At 35.7% G+C, this 25,947-nt stretch overlaps 1 protein-coding gene across 8 annotated transcripts in view; it reads right to left on the bottom strand.

Moving 5' to 3' along the window:
- MYBPC1 (myosin binding protein C1) overlaps window positions 1-25,947 on the bottom strand; it is a 51,273-nt gene that overhangs the window by 10,206 nt on the left and 15,120 nt on the right. For 3 of the 8 annotated variants that reach the window (XM_053465038.1, XM_053465040.1, XM_053465043.1), the window contains 21 exons: window positions 22,650-22,688; window positions 22,242-22,277; window positions 21,044-21,127; window positions 19,865-20,013; window positions 19,095-19,212; window positions 18,347-18,398; window positions 17,173-17,229; window positions 14,530-14,693; window positions 14,058-14,190; window positions 13,153-13,277; window positions 12,332-12,437; window positions 11,925-12,091; window positions 11,488-11,650; window positions 10,051-10,157; window positions 8,923-9,059; window positions 7,017-7,176; window positions 6,672-6,776; window positions 5,244-5,432; window positions 4,749-4,883; window positions 2,591-2,992; window positions 1,662-2,045 (listed from right to left, as the gene is read on the bottom strand). In XM_053465038.1, the coding sequence (XP_053321013.1) occupies window positions 1,662-2,045; window positions 2,591-2,992; window positions 4,749-4,883; window positions 5,244-5,432; window positions 6,672-6,776; window positions 7,017-7,176; window positions 8,923-9,059; window positions 10,051-10,157; window positions 11,488-11,650; window positions 11,925-12,091; window positions 12,332-12,437; window positions 13,153-13,277; window positions 14,058-14,190; window positions 14,530-14,693; window positions 17,173-17,229; window positions 18,347-18,398; window positions 19,095-19,212; window positions 19,865-20,013; window positions 21,044-21,127; window positions 22,242-22,277; window positions 22,650-22,688 (3,012 nt within the window). The remainder of the gene's footprint in view (window positions 1-1,661; window positions 2,046-2,590; window positions 2,993-4,748; window positions 4,884-5,243; window positions 5,433-6,671; window positions 6,777-7,016; window positions 7,177-8,922; window positions 9,060-10,050; window positions 10,158-11,487; window positions 11,651-11,924; window positions 12,092-12,331; window positions 12,438-13,152; window positions 13,278-14,057; window positions 14,191-14,529; window positions 14,694-17,172; window positions 17,230-18,346; window positions 18,399-19,094; window positions 19,213-19,864; window positions 20,014-21,043; window positions 21,128-22,241; window positions 22,278-22,649; window positions 22,689-25,947) is intronic. The other 5 variants (XM_053465039.1, XM_053465044.1, XM_053465045.1 and 2 more) reach the window with 5 other exon arrangements.

Genomic DNA, 25,947 nt, shown 5'->3' with positions numbered 1-25,947 from the left:
CAAATTCTTTAGATACATATGATAAAAGAATGAGTTCATGCCATAATAAAGCCTACAGAATCTAAGACATCCCTGGAAAATCATGACACTTGTCTTCCAGCTGCTAAGGCAGCTCTATGAATGAACTATTAAGCATGAACTAAGTAATATAATGTTCATCATCAAAAAGTTGTTTCTAACATCCTTAGAGATTACATAGTACAGAAAGAATAAGAGGCGAGAAAGAAGATTGTAGAAGTGTATCAATAGAAATCTGAGAATTTTCCAGTTTGTTATAAGTTTCAAGAAGATATTACCGGTATATAGCTCAAGAAGAAACAACTTTAATAAGATCTGTATGTTACTTGCAGGCAGTTCTCAATTTTAGATGTTCCTCAAAATAATGGATTTTTTTACATTCTGTAGGGTTCTTCCACGGGTTCTTCCAGTATCTTGCACATTTATTATCCAGTTTTGTTTTGTTGTAGTTTTAACCCTGTTGTAAATTTACTTCAGAGTGTATGAACCAAAACCAGATGTCCAATGACAGCAGAAGCATGATAAATGTTTTTTTTCTGCTATTAGTGTGGAATGATGAAATTGCTAGCAGGTGATGTATATACAAATGACTTCCTATGTAAAGGCAAGCAGGGCATGCAATTTTTTTTTACTATTGGTGTCACCATTACCTATCTTTGTACTTCTGATATATTAATTGTTTCTAATAGTATGATATTTCTGATGAAACTTCTGCCTTGACTTCTATTCTCTAATTTTGGGGCTACTGAGCTGGTTAGTGTTTGAATTTCATTTGGAGTACATCCATTATAAAATGTAACTGGCCACTTTAACATTTTTTTCTTCTCCTATTCTTCACATATACCGGTATAATTATAAGAAATATTTTTTTTTTGTTTAAGACAAATAATGTGTAAGTTACTGGTACAGTCTCTTGACAATTAAAGGAGAAGTCTAATGAAAAACATTTTTCTTAGAGCATTAAATACAGTGCTTGTAATAGCTAAACATGGAAAAAAGCTAAACATATACATATATCTACCTTCTTAATTAAATTATGTACAGTACTTGAACTTAAAATAATATTTGTAAGTTATCTCGGTATACTAAATTGCAAGAGAAAGTCACAAAAGCAATGAATATAATTTAGGGGTAGGCTGGCAGATTTTACTCCTAAAGAACTCAGTTGCCAAATATATATCTTAACATAAAAACTTCACAAATCCAAATTCACCCTGCCAGCTTACCCCTTCTGGAAATGAATGATGATGCACAAAACATTACTTAACAAGCTAATACGTGATGCTATGATACACGTAAGACGTTATGGCACATATGTCTGGAAATAAAGCTGCTTAGGGAAAAAGAAGTGGGTGACAGAGAAAAGATAGACAGAGAGATGGAGATGCAATATACAGAATTAAAAAGCCAACAAAACATGACTGCTAAACTCTTCCAAAGACATGATGGTAAAGGAAGACATAGCTTGAAATATGTACATCTGATACACTTCTTTCGGCATTATTTTTAATTAAAGCAGAAACAAAGAAGTGAATCAGGACTGTAAATATGTGGTAAAATGTCATGCAATATTATTCCCTGTAAACAAGTACTGTTCAAAATGTGCAGAATACATAGAAGAAAAGGTAAACGTGGTGGGTTACCTTCTTCAGGTTCTTCATGGAAGTCCTCAGAATCAATTTCTTTGATTTGTAATATAACCTCCACGCGCTTCTCTATGGGCGTTAGCTCAAGGATATTGGTAGGTTCTCCTTCTTTTTGCAGCATTATTTGGGCTTTATTATGTTCCAATTTTTTCTTGGTCTGTTTTTTGAGTTTATTCCATTCTCTCTTAATATCCTGAATAGACCTGTTATTGCCCCCCACAGTATTTATGTGTTTCTGGATCTCTGCCCATATTTTATCCTTATCTGATGCACTGGCTTGAGATGACAGAGCTCCAAAAAGCTGGGGCCCAACTTTGGCAATGTTATCCAATAAAGTGTTCAACTCCTCATCAGTAAATTTCGGCTTGTCCTCTCCTCCTGCTGAAGATGGGCAACCTCAGACATACTGATTTTAAACATGTTTTTGGGGGCCTCAGAAAAAAGGTAATTTAATCATGAAATAGTGCTTCATAATATCAGCAATGTAGGTAAGTATAAAACACAGATATGCTGCTAAAATAAAAAAAATAACTATTGAAAGTAATACTTGAAATGTAGATAAACATGTTTTTCTAGTATATGTAATATACGAACAGTTTTCCCACAAACATGGAGGGGGGGAATCTTACAGAAATTATGATATGTTACTACGTAAACAACATTAATGTAAAAAATTGTATATGCACATGTCTGCATAGCAATGCTGTATGAGTTCAACTTACCCTGGATATGCTTCACATGCGTCAAAGTGATCTACACCAGGTATCCTAAACCATTGGCAACCGTCCTTATGACATTAATAGCTACTTACTCACGTTACAATCTCCCACTAACCTACGAAAGAACTCTCTACTATCTCAGTGTTCACAAATAACATGTTTCATATAATATGTTTAAGCATTGCAACCTTGGTTTCATTTCTTTACCTCCAGTTATATCATCTTGCAGATCATCATCAATTAAAGGAGTTCCCTCTGTTTCCTCAATTCGTAACAAGTCCTCCACTCTTTTTTCCAGAGGATTCAGCTCATTGACAGCAGTGGGGACTTCCGAATTCTCTGGCAAGTCTTCCTTCTTCTGTAACAGCTTATCCTTGGTTTGTTTTTTAAGAGAATTCCATCTCTTTTTTATGTCTGCAATGGACCTGTTATGGCCCCCTACAGTATTGAGTTTTGCTTGTATGTCTGCCCATATCTTACTTTTTTCTGCCTTGGTGGTTTTGGCATATAAGGCACCACAAAGTTGTGGACCATTTTTGGAGACACCTTCTACTAACTTCTCCAATTCCGCCTCTGTAAATTCAGGCTTCTCCTGTTTCTCATCTCCTCCTGGTAAAGATGCACCAACCTCAGAAATGCTGTTTATAGAGTTCAGGGCATGGCCCACAGTTGTGTCTCACTTGGACATTAGTTTTGTATTTGGCATAGTCACACCAATTAAGAACCCACATGCGGAAAACAGAGTTAATCTACTCTAACACTCAGGCAGACACACCAGTGCAAAAGTAGTTTTCTTCATATGGTTTTTAGCTTAATTTATTTCATAAATAAATGTCTTCAATTTTCTAGAACATAGACTGAGCTGGATTGAATACCAACCCTCTCTGGCTGCAATGTACAAAAATTAAGTGTGATTCAATTGAATCTATCCACTTGTGTGTAATTAAAGTGTAGAAAAGCAGTGACTGGCCTAGTTAAAAATAAACTAGTTTCATTAACAAATGGTCTATTTCTAAAATGTGATATCAAGAAAAATAAAAATATGTTAATGCCAATATGGGCAAGACTAAAACAGACATGCACACTAGGAAACAAGGTATATCCTTTTTGGATTCTTTACCCATGGGCTGCTATGTTTGCATATGCCAATGACACATCATTAGATCACAGCGTAGGGCTGGGATACATGAGATTGAGTGTGTTTATGGGAAGGGAAACATGCATGTCACATTATAACGTGAACATGCTCAAATACATACTGTGTGTGGTTGCATATTTATTTATTTATATATTTATTTTTATCTAGAATATATTTGTGAAACGTTTCACTGAAGCTTCCTAAGAGAAGGGCCATTTTCTCCATCCCATTGATGTTCCCACACATCATATTATATTCTACCTATATTCTGACAAAGAGCTTCCGTTGATTTGCGCAGAATGTTCTGGTTATTAAGCCAGAAGCGATACAAAAATTATGTTTATTATTGAAAAATGGGCCACAAATTCTATCTACCTGCAAAACTTATTATGAGCAAGTACATACTTTTATGAACTATGGGTCATTACAGGCTGCAGATTTTACTTACTGAGTTTTAAAGTTATATTTCTTGACATGTCTATGTTATGCAGATGTTAACTCAGATGTTTACATTAAATGGCAATGATGTCCATAGCAACATTTCTAACATGAATTTAAACTACTGCTTGAACCGAAATGCACAAATCACTGATTTTTAGCATGGTTACGAGAAAGACAGCGAGACCGTGGATTATCCAAATGATTTCAGTACATTAGTATTTACACAGATATCATTCCCGTTCCAATGCTAGTGTGTGCATAGAGAAATGTTCTGCACAGTCACATTCATCTGTAAGAGTGGGTTAAAATCTACGTATAGACTGCAATGAAAATGGATGCGGAAACATAAGAAATCTTACGCATATATAATGTTTCAGATTCATGTTTCTGGTAATTATTTATCTTAGTAGATGTAACAGGTTTCTTAAAGGGAAATTATAAACCATATCTAAAAAGTGTCGTGTCTCTTCTGTTCCTTCTCAGAGATTTGTACTTGTGTTCATTATTACATCCAAAAACACATCTTATATGATATGCCTTATTATTAGCTGGTGCTTTGGTCAAAATCAAACATATTTATGTGATAATACTAGTTATAGATCGATGCCTGAAATCATCATGTATGTCATAAAGTGATAATTTCCCTTTAAATAATAAGTAGTACGCATGGACTGTACATTCAGTGGATTATGGTAGGATACAGTAGAACTGTAATGTGGATGATTATTAGTTAGAAAAAATGTAGGTAAGAATCATACCATGAGCACAACCAGAGTGGATACTCACCTGCTTCAAAGCAATATTCAATGATATATCCATCTAATCCAGCTGCTCCAATATGATCGGGGGGTCTCCACTTCATTGTAACAGAGGTATCAGTCACATTATCTACAGCTAGCATTGTGGGGGCACTTGTCACAGCTAAATGAAAAAAAAACATAAAACACACAATCTATTGCAAATGCTGTGTATAGTTGCTGTATTACAATCGTTAATTAAAAATGTATATATCTTCCATTATCCACAATTCTTTGTAGTGGGGTATATAGATCACATTCTTCTTGTAGCCCATTCTGAATCACCCATGTACAAGTAGTTTACATTATTGCAGCCATACATGCACATTTGATTTGATCTGTTTCTTTGTAATCACTGAAATTATTTATGCCAATTTGTTAAGATAATCCTTACCCCAATAATATATTTACCATTTTGCTATGTACTGTAATAAAAATAGTTCCATTGCCCTTCTCAATCAAATAAAAATAACTATTTACTTACCTAATGGCACAAAAGGTTTAGACGGCATACTGGGCTTAGATATTCCTATTGAATTGACAGCAAATACACGGACTTCATAGGCCACACCTTCAATCATCTTCTTGGGTTCAAAATTTGTTTCTTTGCAGAGATCAAAATTTAGCCTCATCCATCTTGAGCTTTGCTTCTTCTTTCTTTCAATGAAATAGCCTGGAAATTGTATATGAAAGGTGAGGGAGTCACATGATGTGCGGTTGATAAGAGCAACAAAAGTTATTATGTAGTTTCTCATGATTAAGCAAATCTTATTTTAAGGTAAATTTTAGCACATTTTAACACTATGTTCTTGTTAATATATGGCCAGTAAACTGGCGCCCACTGTTACTGGGTTGCAGGATTTTCAAAGGTGACATAAAGAAAGCAGCAGTAGAAGTTTATTGATGTGATCAGGAAAAATAAATTTTGGCTGATGCATTTTTTAACCGTATTTCCTTAATTATTATAAATATATCATAAATTATTAATTAAAAACGGAGGGCACAATATGAAATCCATAGAAAACTGACACTTAATTTCAAGTATGTAGTATTAAGTCTCGGCTTACAGATGCCAGTAGCACTTGCTTTCCCAGGCAAAGGTGAATAGGATGGATGTTGCTTACTGCCTGAGAACCCGGGCCACCAGCCAATCATTCCCACATAGCACATTACATGGGTGTTAACAAGGGCAATATGCCCTTGAGGGATATAAAAAAATTCTATTGTCTACAACTCAACAACATATTGAGTTACGGACAACACTCTGTGCTGTGCTCTCTGAACAGATTTCATTGAGTCTTGCATTGGTGATTAACGGGATCATGGCTGCTCTATTGGACAGAGCATTTTGCTTTAGCCCCATCAGACTTTGGGTAACACATGATATATGTTTATATAGTTATGTCAATTTAGAACATATTCTCGTTACATTTTCATTTTTGCTAATTCAAAGGGAATTGAGATTGGTTTTTGAAATACACTGGATGAAAAATATAAGTATATACACTCACGTGGGTGCTGTATTAAAACTGCTGATATTTCTAGTTGATGTGTAATACAAAATAGAGGATACAATTTGTTTATCTCTTGTGCAGGGCATTCCTACAATTAGGAGTATGTGACATATATTAGCTTAATTGATTAAGTCTGTTTTTAGGGAAAAAGTGGAGTTAGGATTATGAGACCATTTATTGGCTAATTTACAGTTTGATTGTAAGATTTCAATACCGAGTTGTTAGGTCCCTTCCTCATGGATTAGTGAAAGGAACTAACAACTTGGTCTTAAAAAGCTTGCACTCAAACTCTTAGTTATCCAATAACTTTGTTCCTGTTTTTCCATGGCTAAGACAGTATACACCTTTGTCTGTATTATAAAAATAGCCTTTGGGGCCTTGTTTTTTAATAGACTTACCTAGAATTGGACATCCTCCGTCATAAGCTGGAGGGTCCCACTTCATAATACACCAGTCCTCCCCTACCTCTGTTACCTCAGGAGCCTGTGGAGCATCAGGGATATCTGCAGGATAACACGAACATTTTGTTTGCATTACATGAAATATTTTCTTAACCCCAACTTTAGGACCATGATACTCTGTCAAATGAGGCATGGTTACCTTGGGTGTTTCTCCTCATTTGTTTGTATATATGATTAAGTTTGCATTTAAATCTATATGTATGTTTTATATATATCCATAAAGAATGCAACCAATGGAGGTTTTGCCAATGTATATTGAAATTACCTTTTTTTGCTACTTACCTACAACCTTAATTTTGATGTGAGCTACAGCTTCACCAGCTTCATTCTTTACCATAATCCTGTACGTTCCAGTGTCGTCTTTCTCAGCTGAATCAATGACCAAAAGTCCATGATCAGGGTATGTTTCTGCTCTTATACGACCACCCAGATCCGTGATCCACTGAGGAGGTAAGAAATATACTTGATTCTACATTTGTTTAAGAAGATACAAACAAGATACAAACAAGATACAAAGTGGTAATTTAAAACAGCACATGTTAATAGTAAATGTAATGTATAACCTTGGGCTCAATTAATCGATCTTCAATTATTTAATAAAATTAAGACCACGCCCTTAGATCATACCCACAAGCAATTGAAGTATAAGCGCCAAATTCAAAAACTACTGCTAACTGCTCAAATCAATTATTTATATTTTGAATGTGTTTTCCTTTTGTGATCCATCCGAAAAAAAATATTTTTTGCATGGCCTCTTCCCTTGGGCCAGAAATGAGCATCAAATTATTCTCAGATTATTGCTGGATGGACTTGGAAAGGTAAATGATGACCTTTTTTCCCCACAGGTTGCATCTCTTGAGTGCCTTGAAAAACGGTGCTTTTCATGGTTAACCTACATAGAACCCAAGAGGTGCTTAGATGGACCTCCCCATCAAATGGGGAACATAGAGATGGGGAGAATAGATTTTAAAGTTTTTTATGTATTTTTTTTTTTTTTACACTACCTCATCCATACGACAGGCCAAGAATTGGGTGAGACAGGCACTACATGACGTTTATGCCTCAGTGGGTAGGGGATGCGAGGCACGTTGGTAGTGGTAAGGATGCAGCCAAAGCGCATTTGGTTTATTTTAACCACCCTATCCCACTGGGCACAAGGAGGTGGGGGGGCAGCTTGGGGTCTGTGACTCCCACAGGCTAATATTAATATTCTTAACCCCCCTGCCTTCTGAACAAAGCATGGGGTGGGAAAAAGGGAGCAATCATATTCCCCATTTGTTTAATAGAACCTCTCTTTGTTTAAAAAAAAGGTTAGTGAATCTGCAGGTTAATTTCTTTTTTTTAAAACTTGCACAAACTTGTCCAACTCATGCAAGTTTGCTGCTGCACTTGCAGTCTAGTAAATAGGCTCCAATGTGGTACAACTAATAGTATGGCTAGTTTTTTTGTTTGCTGCTCTTTATGCTGCAATCCATGTGTCCGCACTGCCACTAGTATACAGTGTTTTTTTTCCTCCTTGTGTATATTCAAGGTTTTTATTGCGTTTTCTATGGCGTGTAAAAGTTCTTTACACTTTCTTTATGGTCTAGAATCTGTCCATTTACATTGTTTTTATTGATTTTTTCTCACATTCGGGGGGGGGGGGGGGTGGCTAGTTAAGGATTACCGTGACCTTTAATTAAGGTTTATAGAGGTAATAAAATCAAGCCCCATATTTGTCAAATAATACCTACCACATCCATTAGCAAGTTAGACTTTTGAGGAATTTGCCTTCCTTTGTTAGTTACAAGGTATAATGTTGCTGACTATACATTGACAGTATTATTGAGTAGGTTTAGCTACTTAAAATGAAAAGAAGGATGATTGGTGTGCGGCGATAATTTCTTGCCTACTTGCAAACTTTAGAGACAGATTTTCGAGAAAGTATTTATCCTGGAGAAATTATCCTTGCTTTATAGTAAAACCCAAAAACTTTGACCACATTCAGTGTCACAGTCTTAATCTCCTCGAACTTTCTGTAGCATAGCCTATACAACCCTTTATGGGTAAAATTTAAATGCAGATAATGGATTAGTTTTAACACTAAAAAGGCTATGCGACTTAATAACGGTATGACATCAGTTTTTAGATATGTACATACGGTATGACAAAAAGGTACAGGGACATTAGCTTGTTCTTTGAAATGTACCTTATCTCCTCTACTCCATATAATTTTTGGAGCTGGCTCTCCGGTAACAGGAACCTCAAGTCGCAGCTTTGTCCCTGCTACAACTACCACAGTATTATCAGGATAATTAAGGGAATCAAAGTGGATCCTTGGAGGATCTGTAAAGTAAAAATACAAGTTACTGAGTTTGCTTTGCTTACTAAAAGTTGAAATGATAAAAACCCCCTGTACTTCAAATTTTCACGTATATACTTTTAATGTCTGACTTTTATTATGCCTCTCACTACCACACTAGCCTTTTGGTCTACTTTTTCTACTTACCCTTAGCTCTTCTTTCCAATTCAAGGAGAAGTCAAGGAGAGTTGATCTAGCCAGCTCAACTGAGAAGGCTGGAATTGAGCAACTCGTCAAATGCCAGTTTCAACTCAGTTGTACTCATAGCAAGGTGCTATGAAAAGCACAGTAACTCATCTGTTTACAGAAAGTTACCAGTCAAGCTGGCAGTCAACTTAAAAAGGTCTCTGACTTAGCAAAGTCAAGTTGACTCTTCAGTTGACCTAAAACTCATGAAATTTTATTGAACTGACATATCAACCACTAGCTGTATGGACAGACTTGCATGAAGACTGCAGTTAGGGCTAATTGTCAATGGAAAAGTCAGCAAGGCAGTGAGTGGAAAACACACAAGGTCCCTAAATCCTGGCGTGTCCCTTCCAGGTAAACTCCCACCCCCATATGCATTTGCACCTTCCCCTGCCACAGAGCTATTTCCTTGCAGGAGATGAACCAAATACATCAGCCGAACACATCTCCATGCACATGATATACTTACCGCCAGTCAGCTTGAATACTGACTTGGGGAAATGATTTTAATGGGCGCACTATCCTGCCACTAGTGGCAAGCATCATTAGAGCAAAGAGGGGGATGGCAGCTGCAAAGCTGCAGTTTCAACCTTTGGTTTGTTTTTTTCTCACTTCTTAGTAGGGCTGTCAAGAACACAAGTCTGCCATTTAATTTGTATGTGCTAAATAATTTATGTCTACAGTAAGGATCTCTAAGTGACAAGAAATTATTATTGTGGCATTCTGACCAGCAGACAGCTCCATTATAAAAATACAATAATTCACTACAATATCTTAAATACATACCAATGACATGGATGTTGCAAGGAATATTTGTTAGGTATAGATCTGGAACAAAAGCATATTCGCCTTCATCTTCAACTAATGCATTCTGTATAACCAATCTGTGGTTCCTATGGGACAAGAAATATGGTAATACACATTATTAACCCTGTATATAAGCATGAATGCATAATACATACACAACTTAACATACATTTCAAATCAAGTATGCAATTCATGTATTTATTTGAATAATACAAATGAATTTATATTTAGAAGTTATCATGCAACATGTTTGGGGACTACCACTTTTAGCCCGTGACTTCAAAAGTTGATTGCTTAGCATCCTGTGAGATGGTGGTGGAGCATACCGAGCAGTGACGGATCCCGGCCTAGGCCCACTAGGCCCAAGCCTAGGGCGGCAGCCAGTCCCCTTGATATAAAACAAGGGGACAGATCTCCCTCCCATGCGATCAAACCCACCGGTCGCGCTGCAGCCATAGGCTGGTTACAACCAGCGTATTTACTCTATGGACACTATGCTGGCTTAGCACACCCTCTATAGATAGAAGAGGTGATGCGTGATACAGAGAGACAAGCTATGGCCTCATATCCTGGCCCTCTGCTTCTTAAATTGTATCAGAGACACCAACCATGGACGTGGGGACTGGGGGTGAACTGAGGTCTGGCCAAGGGCAGCCCCAAAGGTACATACAGGACTGGTTACAAAGTTATACTGGTCACCTTGGTTTACTGCAAAATCAACTGCACCTATTCTACTCAAATACTACTCTTGGGTCTATTTACTTTAAATAGATTTGTCAGGAAAGTTTTCTGGAGATTTGGAGGGTCTACTCCTTTACTTCATTACACATCATGCAGTTTGAACCCCAGTGAGATCCTGCTACAGGAAGAGCTTGTCTAGCACTGTAACATGTACAGTTGAATTACTGAGATTTCTTCACCCATTTAATTATGCAGGATCAGCTCAAGCTTCTTGTTGGAGAAATGTGCAAGTGCTGGTCGTTCAGAATGAATAATGAAGTGAGGTAACTAATATAGCTAACTCTCCCTTTAGTGAATAAACCCCTTTATCCCCTTACAACAAATGTAGGGAAACTACACCCTTCAATGCTGCTAAGTAATCGCATAAACCCACCAGCACGTTACTACAGAGCTGGCCAGAGATACAGGCTTCTTCACAATCCAGCGACCCCTACTACGGGTGAGCGAATTACTAAGGCTAGTGAATTTATCATGCCCTGCTACAAGAGTTATCTTCAACCACCTCCAACCAATGCTAATGTAAACGGTGCCATGGTTGGGTAGGTGAGCCTTTGTGTTAGGTGCCATTGTTGTGGTAGGTGAGCCTTAGCTGTTTGTAGGATTATCTGGTACTTGCTAACCTGTTTGTTATCAGATAGTAAATTGGAAACCTCTCTCCTTGAACTAATTGCTCACCTTCCTTTATGAAATATCTGTACACGGTCATTTCCATGAATGAGCTGTCCATTTCTATACCATCTTCCTGGCACATTCTCAGAGATTTCACACTTCAGATTGATTTCCTTGCCAAGGTTTACAGTCATGTCAGTCAGTGGCTGTAAAATCTTTAGTGGTCGCACTTAAATATAAGCACAGAAATATTCAATATATCATCAGCACATATCATCATGTTAAAATCCCTCTATATATTAAACGGGAGATAAAGTTCAACTTATTCTTACACGTTTTCGATTAGTCAGATATGTTATTTGAATTGCAGTATTTCTTTTTTGCCTGCCTCTAAGAAATGAGTAGTAAACCCCACTGTGCATTGTAAAAAGTACACATTGACGTAACTGTCTGTCACACATACATGTATAATATTTGCAGAAGAACATACGAAAAGCTCTTACAGTCAACCTGTAGCTGTGCTGCTGATTGTCCTCCTGTGGTCATTACTGAGTAGGTAGCAGAATCCCCTCTGTCTGCTTCATCCATAATCAGTGTATGCTTTTTACCATCCACCTTCAGCCGGTACCGTGATCTGGGCTCATTTGTAATTTCTACACCATTCTTAAACCTAGCGAAGAGACACATGTATGAGTGAGGGTAATGGTTTATTGTCACAGGACAGACACATTTACATATGACATGATTATTGCTCCTTGTGTGTGGCTGTAGTAAACATACAGGACATTAGTAACACGTATGTGTATGCACATGCTGTGGAATTCTATTGCCAACGGAGGCGGATATTTCATTAATTCTCGGGGGAAAATGTTCTTGTATAACCTGATTTTGAAAGAGGTAAATAACTTACCACTTCACATTTGCATCTACTTCAGAAACTTCACACTCAAGTTCCACCCTTTCTCCACAATATGTACTAATATTTTCAAGTTCCTTTGTGACCAATATAGGTGGTTCTGTGGCAAGAACAAAATACTTTAAATACATAGTAATTGCTTGAAGTGGCATAAACATTTTGGGAAAGAACTGATGTTGATCATGTCCAAGGTATAGTAAGCTAAACTACATTCTCCAAAGTTGGGCAGCAATGTTATTGTGTCTAGAGGCAAGTGGCAAAGAAGTAGTTTAACCACAGGGTGACAAGAATTCAGGTTAGCAGATTAAAGGGCCAGTGGCACTGCTTACATTATATATATATATATATATATATGTGTGTATATATATGTGTGTGTATATATATATATATATATATATATATATATATACTGTATGCAGTATATGAAACACATACACATTATCACCATGTACAATTATTTAGAAGTCAGAAGTCATGATCATATAAATGGGGCTCAGTATAAACAGAAAATGTACTTTCTCTTGATCCACTCACTCCCTTGGAATTTATCTAGTACAATTCATTTTATATTCTGCATCCTGAATCAATATCCTGATTAAGTCCCTTTAAAATATATCCAAAATGAGTTGAACCGCTTCTTAAAGAAGCACCATCTAAAATGTTTCCAGACCTTTTTAGTTACCCGTGAGTCTGATAAATCCGACACATAAAAAGCAATTTAAGTCAATCTGTTTGTGTTACCCATTGCATCATCTATACATAGTAAGCATTGCCTTTAATGATTGTCTATTTATTAAAATCAGAAATATACATACCCCTTACAAACAACTCTGTTGAACACTTTTCATCTCCCGCACACACTTGGTAGGCAGCATCATCTGCTAATGTGCAGTTATTAATAAACAATATCCTCTGGTTACCTTTATGCTCAAATATATACCTGTTTCGAAAATAAATTAGAAAGAAATTATTACAATTCTTGGTGGTAGGAAACAACCATGCAAACAAAAATAAAGAAACTGTCTATAAGGAAATGGAACGTAGCAATATTTATGTAGTTGTCAGCTTTTAGGACCCTGACCCTGTGATATATAAATTCATAGGTTTGCCAATGAGACCTGACCAAGACAAATATTTAACATCAGTTATGGCTTACAATTAAAAAGGGGTCTGTGATTGCTGAGGAAACACGGTCAGAAACAAGCAACACGCGAAGGTTTGAGATGTTATTAAAGTCACGAAGGTGGCTCCAGTGATTCAGCTGGAAACCACTCAACAGCACTAAGCCAGATTAGCAGTAGCTCCTATATTTGTATTTATGAAAATAACATACATATAAAAAGTTAATTTGTGCTATCGAATTTGTCATGCAAATGTGCATTGTTGATGATTGAGTTCTGGCTCAATTCACCTTCCCCTGATGAGTCAAATTGGTTTGTAAGGTTGGATACCCTTTTCAACTTAACTAAAGTTGAACTTGAATTGACAAGCTGTTATGCTTCTTATACTAGCTTAAGCCACAATTGGATTGTCGTTGAGTTGGCATCTGAGTAATACTCTTAATACACTTAATAATAGACAAATTCCTCATGTTCAGCCAAGTCAGATGAACTGGTCTGAGAAACATGACTTGACTGCTAGCTTGACCTAACTTGAAGCTTTATGAATATACCCAAATTATGATTTTTTGGTATATATTTTTGTAAATGATTTTACTTACTTTGTACTGGGACGGATCTCCTGACCGTTTTTGTACCATTTTAGTTCAACTGTTGGATCTGCAAGTTCAACCACAAACTTCACACGTCCTCCTTTGTCAATTTGATAAGCCGGATCCAGTTTTTTTGAAAATGCTTTGGACACAAAAATTAATCAAACGCTTTGCCAGTCAGATATGTATTTCAGATTGGGAAACTATTTTATATGATACTTCTGTACCGCCTTCACAAACTATAAATGACTCATTCTTATTTCAAAACATTAAATATTTTTACAATTATATAAACCTCCATATTTGAACTTCCATCCTTCAAGCAAGGCAAGATTGAAATATAAAAACTTAACAAAGTCAACAACTTTTGTTAATCAGCACCTACTGCTACCTTATATTTGTCACTGAATCATATCCAATAATTGCAAACATTATTAGGTAATTCTTGTAAAAGCTACTATCTTGTCCATATTTACTATACCTTCACTCTTCTTTTCTTCCCTTCGCATGCGTTTTAGTCTCTTTAGCATACCCCTGAGGTCAGTGATCCCATATTGAAATGCTATCTTCTCATACTCATTTGGGCTGGCGCTCTTAAGGATCTCCCACACGTCTATCTCTGGACCTTCTTCAGGTTTGACCTCTCTAATATCAGGAGGGAAAATAATGTGTAAAGTACATTAAAAACTGGTTCCACTTGTAAAAAAAAAACAACAATTAGTAGGATGCACTAAAAGCTAAACAGATATTACAGTTGAATTATAAAATAACATATTTTGTCATTCAAAACAGACACTTTTTTGGCAAGAATACTAATCCCTCTGATACAGAACTCCTCATGATTCAGAAATGGCACAAAAGTTGCCATGAACGTTATTTCAACATTACCAACTTTAACGAAAAGGAGAATCACTCTGAGGGCAAGTAATAAAATGTCTTCCAAATTCTCTTCTTGTGCTTTGTATGTTTGTTATGCTCCGTTTACAGGTAACATTAACAAATATTATTTGAACATTGTTGATGATTATAACAATACTTGCAAATATTTATGCCTTAAAAATGATGTGCCAGCATTATTTTTTTTACTTTCTTCCCTTTCTCCATTCTTATATGCGAGATTCCCCTACATTTCAAATGCACACAGGTGTCCTCCTACACCCTAAGGACTTACTACCGCAATGGACAATGTAGACTGTCTTTTACGGATTTCCTTCAATCTTTCTTACTTGTCAACAACACCATGTTTATCATATGAAAGGCACCAACCTACAGCAGCTCACTGTGTTTGTGTGGGGTCAAAACTGGGAACTGGAATGCTCAGAGAGACAGGGTCCAATCTGATAGCAGTAAGTGGACTATGACCCGACCTTCAGTTTAAGGACAATGGCTAGTTTACGTTTACATGACCCTAACAATTGTCGTTATTTTACTATTTCTTCAATCGTTATTTCCTTCTTTCTCATTTAGTGTAATATTAGTGGCTTTTTACTAAGCTATGTCCATACATGTAAGATCTTATTTTTTGTGAATAAAATTAAAAACCAAAAAATATGAAAAAACATTTATTCACAGTTTACATGTATATAAATTATACACAGCTAGTATAAATGGGAAAGAATGCCTAAAATATATTTGTTAACTTGCTCTGATTTTTAAACCACCCTATATTCCTATATAATTTTCATTTACTTTAGGTTTCTCATGTTTTTATTATTACTTTTTTATTTGTATAACCCCCACCAAACTCTAAGCCTGGCCCTAACCCTATCTAACTAATTCCCAACTAACCCCCACAACACTTACTTCACAATATAAACGAAACAATAAAAAAAAAATTAGGGACAATCGTGGTGGCTGTGACAATTGCACCGACATTGAAGCGAACAGGTACGTCATTGGTCCTAAATGGCTTAAGCCTTTGCCCAGGACATGGAGAACTCGTTAAAGGGGTTTGGAAAACAAAAACATGGCCATTGCTTAGAACATTTCTAAAATCTCAACTTGGTAATTAATATATGATATAAGCATGCTCCAATGTATCCTCAAGGTGGGATTGTGTCTGTGCCGGTTAATAATTTTAAAATATGAAATCAGTTAAGCCCTGAGAGAAGAAACTCCTCAGTGAACAGAATGGTTTGGCATCTGGAAAATTTATGAAACAGAACAAATTAGTAAATCGTTTATAGAGGCAGTAAATATGACATTCTGTTGCATGTTTTATAGTACATTATTCTGAAACGGAAATACTGGTATACAGCTAAATACAGCTAATTTCCAAGATCTGATTAAAAGTGCATACATAAACATAATAAAAAAACCTATAAAAATGCTCCTTGTGCTGAATATAGCTGTCCAAGCAGCAAAAAATGAGGCTATAGCCCTTAAAGAGGCCATCAATCATTGTCCGAAGACACACAATCATTTGGAGCTTTCCAAACGTATCTAGTATAACTTTTTACACATTTTCACACTATAATAAGTGTAATGATTGCTTTGTTGGCAAGTTTTTAAGACACAGTCTTTGCACTTAAACAGTAGTTATATTTGTCTTTTATTTTGGTTACCCAGACAGGCAGGTGTTATTGTTTGCAAATAAGAATAAATGCAATCATATTGTAGACCAACAAACATATATTTAGTGATTAATGTTCCTTTGTATAACTGGAACATTGAACATAATGGGTATATTATGTAAACTAGCTGCAATAGCCACTTGCCTGAAATGTAAGAATCAGGAAGTACATTAGACAGACATGCATGTATGATCTATGTCTTCTGTTGACCGATAACAGACTACTTATTTGAAAATATTCGGTATGGTAAATTACTTTTCAGATTTTTCAATGCAGATGTAATAATTGTTATCATACAAATCATACACAGGCTTTGTGTTAATACATATATGCGCCAATGCATTTTACAAGCATAATGCAAATAGACAGCCATGCAAAAAAAAAGATCATTTTATAAGATGTTGTTATATGGATGAAAATAATATTTAATAAGTAAAAACAGTTAAAGGGGCATGGCAAAAAGATGATTGCGAGGCTTTGGGTGGAAGAATTCTGATATAATATAGATGGATTTAGTTTTTTACCGCTTACATCATGACTTGATTTCTCACCTACGTTTCAGGAGACCACTAAAGTCAAGTTCTCCTGCATCTTCTTGTCCTTCACCGCTGTCATTAACATAAAGAGATCAAATCTTTGTTAAGTATATAAACTCCACTCCAATCTTCCAAAACACAGACTATAACACTCAAGTAAAAGATCACATCAACATACCATTTTTCTTTTCACAAGAAAATCTGTGTTTTAACTTGTGAACATTTTTTGCAGGTATTGTTGCATGTGATAATATTTTTGTTTACATGCCATACAAAAGTGATGCAGACTGAAACATAAGTTTACATTTTACAAAAGCTGTTTTTTTCTTTCTTTTTTTTTCAATTGTGCTGTCTGCAACACAATATTAAAAAAAAAGCAAAGAAACACAAAACAGGTTTTTGTAAAAGTGTATATGGTATTGCAGAATGAAACAAAGATTTGTGTTAAATTTAAAATATACTACCTGTCATTATCCTTAGTGTGGGATATGGTAACGTAAAACACTTTTGGTAGATTGCCAGGAAAGTGAAACAGAGAATATCAAATTATCCATTGACATTAAGTCATGGTCCAAACCGGCATATGAAGTCCAAGCATAATAAGATCATTTAATACATGTAATTGGTAGCAAGCAACTTGGAGCTTGTTTCTCCCTCACATTCTCCTGAGTAAGAATCATGATAGTTTGAGATTATGCTAATTACCTACACCTTATTCAAATATATAATGGGGGTTGAAATGAACCTTCTTTGCATCACATGAATGAAGAATGCATTGATATGCTCATGTGAATAAAGTGAATTAATAAAGAATATTGGGTAATATCAGTGATGGTCCGAGGAAGAAAATCAGCCCTGACACTTTAAGTAAATGATGTACATGAGGTTGCTGGCTGTATGTGTGCAGCGGTACCATGGGCTTTTGTACTCTCATAGCACAGAGCTGCATAAATCTAGCCGGCAGCAACGGCAGTAAAGTTAAGTGAATGGAACCATAGGCTACTGGTCCACTGGGCATTTACCCAGTTAGCAAGATGGCCAGTCCAGGCCTGGGTAATTTACAAAAGGTATATGAATCTTGGGTGATGACTTGACCACCCATCGGCAAATTTTTGACTTATTGAGGACACAAAAATAACTAGTGATGGCAGTTTCTGCAGCATAACAACAACACAATCCTTGAGATTACCTTCTCTTGAAAGCAGATCGGATGTCAAGAGCATGTGAAGCATCTGGAGCAGCTGTACATGAAACAAAGAGACAGTCTAGTCAATGAAAAGCAACACCACGTTCTATAATTACCAAGCCATGAAAACCCCAAAAAGTTCACAAAGGAGTTTATTTTCCACCAAATGGTAACATTTTTAAATTTTAGGATTACAACATGCAAAAGAACTAGAACACTATATGGTCAACATTTGCATATAACTATATTTTAGAACAATAACTGATTAAAGCAGCTAGAGTGAAGAATAAAAACATACCTATTATTCATATCACATAAAAATCAGGTCAGCCTGACACGCCCAAATGTTACCTCCTCTGATGAAGCAGTGTACAGTACGTAACACGTTAGGAGGTCCTCTTGAGCTAATCATGCTGGCCTAATATTTATGTGGTAGTAAAGTAATGCATTTATACTTCACCTGAAGCGAGAATTGTTACAGTGCTGCGTTGTGGCTGACTTCATTCAACTTTTTCATTGTAATTTTCAACATTTTATAGACCCCAGACAAATATATAACGGTTAACACTTATGAACTACTTTTTCCATGACACATTAAATTAAGTAGAGCTTTAGATAAGTCAACCATAAGCAAATATGTTGTACTGGTCAAAAGCAAATGAAGGCAGAGTTAAATCTGTAAAACTAGTTTTTTTTTAAACCTTCTAGCCCTCTTAACCAAAAATTGCAGGCTGGCCTAAGCAGCTCTTACCAGTAACTTCGAGGTCAAAAGAGCAGCTGTCAAATTTATCTTTATATGTCGCTTCACATCTGTAGTTTCCGGCATAGTTTTCCTTTGCTTTTATGATTTGCATTTCAAAGGTGTAAATCTGAAAGTTTATCCAAAATATCAATATCAATAATGCAAACATATTGTAGGTGTATAACTTATACATGTGGAAACATCTATCTATCTATCTATCTATCTATCTATCTATCTATCTATCTATCTATCTATCTATCTATCTATCTATGTATTGTATCAATATTGAATGAATATGAACATAATGAATCAGAAAGGAATGTTAGTTCATATTACACTAGAGTTCATTCACTATAGAGGGGATTGGAAAGAATTTGCTGGCTGGAGACTTGCAGTTTCATCTCGCTGACTAACGTATAAACGCATAAACACTATAAAGCAAATTTAAATAAACAAAACTCACCTAAATGATTGAACTATGCATAATGCAAGCCTTCATGAAGCAGATGGCCAAGGACGGTCCCCTTTTATGCATTGAGAATATAGGGACTTGAAACCACAAATCATCTGCAAGCTCTCCGCTTTTTTAGTGAATAAACCCCTCTAATATTATTTCTGATTCAATGGGAATAAATGGGTTGGCATCTAGATGTTCATTAAGGTTGATGATTATTTTCCACACTTATTCAACTTTAGCCTGACAAAAAACCTATAGTGATTGAGTATAAGTTAAATTATTATACAATGTGGGATATGCAGCCATAAAATTGATGACCTACCTTATTAATTCTGTCAAATGTGTCCTTTAGCTGGAGATGTTTTCCAGCTTTACTTGCCAGATCCATCCATTTTCCTTTCAACCATTTAACAACAGGTTTGCGAAGAAGATCTTTCGCCTCCACCTTTGCAATAAACTTAATATCTCCCCCTTTTAGAAAATAAATGATTAAGAATAAATAATAAAAGGTACAGAATCATGCCACCTTAGGGATTTTGACATTTCTACAATGTCACAATAAACAAGAATTTTTATATAAAATCATTATGCACAAGGAAGCTAATTTTGTACTACTGCTATGTTTTTGTTCTGAAACCTTAGCTAGCTTAATGTACAGGGCACATGTATGAGTATGGGTGGGTGCGCAGTGATTGGTGGGTGCATGGCGTGGGGGTGGGCAGTCAGAGGTGATATAGGGTGACCTTTGGGTGACCTGGGTCATTGCCAGTTTGATAACCGGCTAGCTATCACTTCCCTCCCTCCCTCCCTTTGTTTTCTTCTGTTAGTACCATGTTCTAACTTTCTTTTCTTTGTCACAGCAGGCGGGTGGCGTGTCCTTGTCGGTCAGGAGTTGTTGATGGTAGTTATCGAAGGTGGTGTTAAGGACGGAAGGCGGGTCTCAATCCTCCCCTAACCTCTTGTGGTAAGGTCAATGACCTTGGTCGTGCCCACTGAGCTTATGGTCGGCTGGTGGTAAGCACTGGTAGATGGCAGCACATGGGCTGTTTATTGTATTGGACGAGGGGGGAGGTGAGTACCTCGGTGGTTGCAAGAATGGAAGTTGGGCCGGCAGGGACGGAATTAATCATCAGTACTGTGTTAGTTTTTGAGGTTGTCAGTAAAAATTATTTATGTTTAATGTTTGTTATAAGTGTGTTTTCTCTTAACATAGGCTAACACAGTATGGTTTGTTTTTGGTAATAAAGCTGTGGCCTGTTTACATCCATATACAGTTGTCTGTGTATTATTTGGGTAAGTGGTCTGTGGTGTGTTTGTGTCTATTTGTTTTTCCCGGAGCAACATCCCCACTTCTTCATACATGCATGAAGACTAAGAGTGAGGAAACTTGCATTAGTACAGTATAATGCAGTGGCAAGAGCTCACATAATGACTTTAAAAAAAACCCTGGATATCTAAAGTGATCAATCTATATATTTTACTTTCAGTCTTTAAAACTTACCCACATTAACCGATCCACTGGTAGGTTTCTCAATAAATAATGTAGATATCTGAGAACTATCCTTGTCTGCTTCTTGTTGTCCAACTCCAAGATAAAAAGACAAAAACATTTATTAGCACATGCTTTAGACATGCTTTAGATTATGTGGGTTTATTATACTCATCATCTCTTCATGATCAAATAGAGATGGTGAGTATCTAGCGCTTCAAACTGTGATTTATACAAATATTTCTACAAATACTAATTTGTATAAAACTGACAAATCAGCTTAGCATCCTTGTTGATTTCTTTTCCAACTGCCATATACAGTAGTAGTTGTTTGAGGCTGAGAAAAGAAGATGTGACGTTCAATGTAATATATGATAAATACAACTTTTTCCGGTACTTCACTTCATTCTGGATTAGTTGGTTTCCATTCCAATTAGTAATAAAGAAATATGAAGAAAAGATATCAGCTAGAATATGTTGTAAATAAAACATCTGCATGCTGTACGGCTCGTGTCTTCCTTGGAATTCAGTTTATGTGTATATGTAGACTATAGAAAGCAATAAAGCAACAGGGAAAGAAAAATGTTATTTTCAACTAAAGCAAAACCGTCAAACTGTGTATTGTCATTATCACTTTCTTAATTTCTGAAACAGTGGCACAAAAGTTATTTTACTGATGATGCCCACTCATTTTTAGGAAAACCTGTGAAAAAAACAATTATGTTTTTGAAAACTGATTACATCCAGCATGGACCAATTATAATGAAGACATTCGTCCATAATTTACTTAATAGTTCTCTTAGTTTGCCATAACCAATGAATGATGGATCCGCTCCTGATGCCCCCAATGTCTAGCGTACAGTAGATCATAGGATATGTTGGATACATTGAACAATAATTGGTAACAAATATATTGATTATTAAAAAAAAAAGTAATGGCTGAATTAGAATTAATCAATACTCTCAGGGATAGAATAAGTCAAATTTCATCTGCAAACCAATTGCTTTCCAGCCTGTGGACCAAATGGAAGCAGAAAAAAGGAAACCCTGCTTTTGACATGTATTGGACACATGCTTGTTAGGCTGTCAAAGATGTTTCCTAACGTGGGTCGATTACTTGCCCTGCCCATGCAAAACGTTATACCTAGTTTCTGATCCGGTAGAAAATAGAATGCATGTTTAAGTATGTGGCCAGTGAATGATTACTTACCAGAACCTTTCCTATCCATAGATCGAGCATTTTCATCTGAAAAAATATGTGATTGCAATAATATAGATGAGTCTTATATAATAAATGAGTATTTTAGTTCTGCAAACCTTTAAACACCGTGGAAACGTTATTGGTTGTGGAATGTGATTGCAGCCAGCAGTTCATAATACCAATTTTTGGGATTGATTTTATCCATTCCACATGCTTTCTATACCTATAATAGTCTTAAAGCTAATGCTTACAGTATAAAAGACCTCTGAGATGACTGCATCTTGGCTATTCGCTTATCACTGCATTTGTATTCTTAGGTCAATTCAGGGGTTAGACTTATAGACTTGTTTTTTTATTGCATGATAAGTAAATATACAGTAGTTGAGGGAAAAGGGATGAAAAGTGAATGAAAAGTACCTGGAGGAGGAGTACTAACTGAAGAAGATTCATCTTCATCTGCAAAAATAACATATAAATGAAAATCTGGAAACTAAATAAAATGAATTGCGGTGTGTACCCTGTGCAATAGATAGATAGATACAAAGTGTAAACATAAGTCAACCCTGCAAAAGAAAATGTTGTGGAGAGAGCAGCCTGGAACACTCAAAATAAGCTTCAAACATATGGAGGAAAAGCTTTGTGTTTTCAGTAGCTAAAATGAGAACTCCAGTGGTAAAATAAGAGGGAAATGAAGACACAATATTAAAATGGAAATATGGACGGCTTTCGGAAAGACTGGATATGTTAGGATTGTTCACAACAGCATGTGGGAATGAAGCACATTGAAGTTAAGGTCAACCACACATCTGACCTTCTGAAGAGGATGTCACATCACTGTCTTCCATGTCTGCAAGTAAAACGTGTACCACACACACAATGAATGATTATGTTACACGTTAACAGCACACAGAACTCATACTTATTTCATAAAACATACCAGATATCCGTATGTGTATAATCTATCTAATACTGAAATACATTTAAGGCAATTGACAACTTGTGTTTTAAGAATTGCCACTGCTTATTGGTCAGACAAAGGAATAGTGGAGATACTTGACAATGAATCTGGAATATTGTTTTTTTACAGAAATGAAATGGGTAAAATGTGAAATACAGAAACTGAGGAGTGGAGTTTTGGGCTGGAACTGCTCTTGATGTTCTAAAGAAAATGAAAGACTCAAAATCAGTGCACCTAGAATAGCATAATAATAATAATAATAATAATAATAATAATAATAATAAACTGGATCAATAATGTTACATTTCAATTAAACCTTAGGTGTTTAGGAATAATGAACAAAATCATTTATAAATATTAATTAGCAGTAGACTGGCTAGGTTTGGAGATAATGGTGTAAAAAACAAAAGCCATATTTAATATTCAATTCCCATAATAGCTTTCAGTGCCCCACTGTTGTAATAGTGCTTTGGAATTTGCTGGTGCTCTATAAACAAATAGCAAGACAACAAACACATTCCTTCGGTTCCTAAATATAGCTTCTCATTTAAAACTTGAAATGCCTCTTTATAAATATGGCCCGCTGTATTTCATCACTTCTTGCTGATATTGCAATGTCACAAATACAACAGCTGCAAAAATAACTTGCAACAGAGGTAGCTCAGTGGTTGCATATCAGTCAGAGATACTCTATTAATCTAATCATTGAGGCTTTGGAGAGGATGAGTATTTAAATGGGCCAATGTATTGAGAAACATTAGTGTATGGAGACCAATGAATGAAAAGTACTACAATCAGAAATATATTTCCACAAGAAGAAAACTTTATTCTGCATTTTTGTTTTCTATGTTTTCAATTTTCACCTTCTGTCTTCCATAGAACTTCTTGGAACCACAAGAGTCACTACTGTATTAAATTGAGAAATGTTCAGGAGAAAGGGAGACCTGTTCAGCATAGATTTAAAGCAAAGTTGTATTTCTCATTGACTATAACACAGACAATCCCTAAAGATTACATTCTGGTTCCCCTGTTATAAAATAATCACTGTGAATAGTCGTGAAAGCCTCATACTATGCTAATTAAAAGATGGAGATCTCACATAAGCTGTTGGAATGTCCAATGTCTATTCTTCAGACGGAAGATTAAAGACTCCATATTTACTTGGACCAATACAGTTATATCTATTGTCCTTAAAGAGCTATTAAACATTAAAACACATTACTCACTCTGTTATCATTTTGTGTAAAATGCGTATTCAACTAGTGTTCGTTAGGTTTCCGCCAAAGGTAACTGCTTCTACAATTGTAGCTTATCCATTCTGCAATCTCACTCATTGTAGCCAACTAAACTAAATGACTCGACAGTGTAGTTGGATTAGGCTGGCACTCAACAAATGGAACCTTGCGTGATGCAAATGCAAAAAACGTATTGAGGAAATAAAAAAAAAAAAAAAAAAATGTTTTAAATTTTAAATTGAATCATGTTTTAGTAGGAAGCCATTTATAGTCTTACAGCTTCCACAAAATGCAGTTAATGAAAATTGGGTCATTCATTTTTTTCTAATTAGAAGTATTGGCTATGAAACCTGTTCACGTGAGAACCTGCTTCATTGCACGTGGGTAGGGTAATATTCACAATCCCATGGAAGTTAACCAGTTAACCATGATAATGAACAGATGCGTTTTAATCATCTTCAGGTCTTTTTCCACACATTTACATTGTGACTAAAGAGGGAGCCAACATTTACTGGGGTATATATTGAACATACCAATGTTTTCACTTTCATGTCTCACATGCCCAAGATGTTTATGGCACTATTAATGGTACAATGCAATATGAACAGATTAACCTTGAACCGAGCGTCTGAAATGAGGAACACATTTTCTGACAAGTGTGTCACCAATATACTTGTCAAAGTGAAGGCTGTAAGTGATATTCTGGAATGTATTAAGAAGCTGAACCAAAGGTCACTGATGGATGCCCCTATAAGAAGGTGCCAACAAAATGCATCTATCAGGTTACATATCCACTACAAAATGTCATCACAAATCAGACCATTTATCAACGTTTTCACCTACATACCAAGGAATGCTGCAAAAGTATTATAAGCACTGCTGTTTCATACATGACATAATATATATACGAACAAATTATTGTCTGTTGTTGCTAACCCTGTAAAAAAGAGAATTTCATTTATAAGCCATTCATCCATTAAGGTTTGCTACTCCATATCTCGAACAGTTAAGTCTTTTTTCCTAGCAAAACCTGGAATTAGAGATGAAAATCTGTTGTAGAATCGCTTTTTGGTTAACGTCACTATATTGTGGTCCCAATAGAACATATTAATTAAGACCATTGTAGTGCAGGTTACTAAACATAGTAACTGACATAGTGCGCATGCTGTTTATGTATGTGTACATATTTAATTATATATATATATATATATATATATATATATATAACTTTCTTGGTGATCAGGTCAATAGAATCTTGAGCATGTATTGGTATCTAAAAGTAAAAGTTAATTCATGTTTAGTTTTTATTTAACCTACATATCACCTTAACCATAGTAAATTACTTGCACAATGTCAATATATAAACAGAATTTGAAAAACAGAACTTATATTTATGTAATAAATACATTTAACTTCTAATAAAGACTGATTGCTCCTGTTGGTTCGCTATTTAGAACAGAATATTCAAATTCCTCCCATGCATCAAAACACCAAACAACATTTACTACTGTCAGAGCATACA

The sequence above is a fragment of the Spea bombifrons genome, chromosome 4 (assembly GCF_027358695.1).
Source record: "Spea bombifrons isolate aSpeBom1 chromosome 4, aSpeBom1.2.pri, whole genome shotgun sequence".
In the NCBI taxonomy this organism is placed as follows: Eukaryota; Metazoa; Chordata; class Amphibia; order Anura; family Pelobatidae; genus Spea; species Spea bombifrons.
This window is presented reverse-complemented; position numbering and strand designations above follow the sequence as displayed.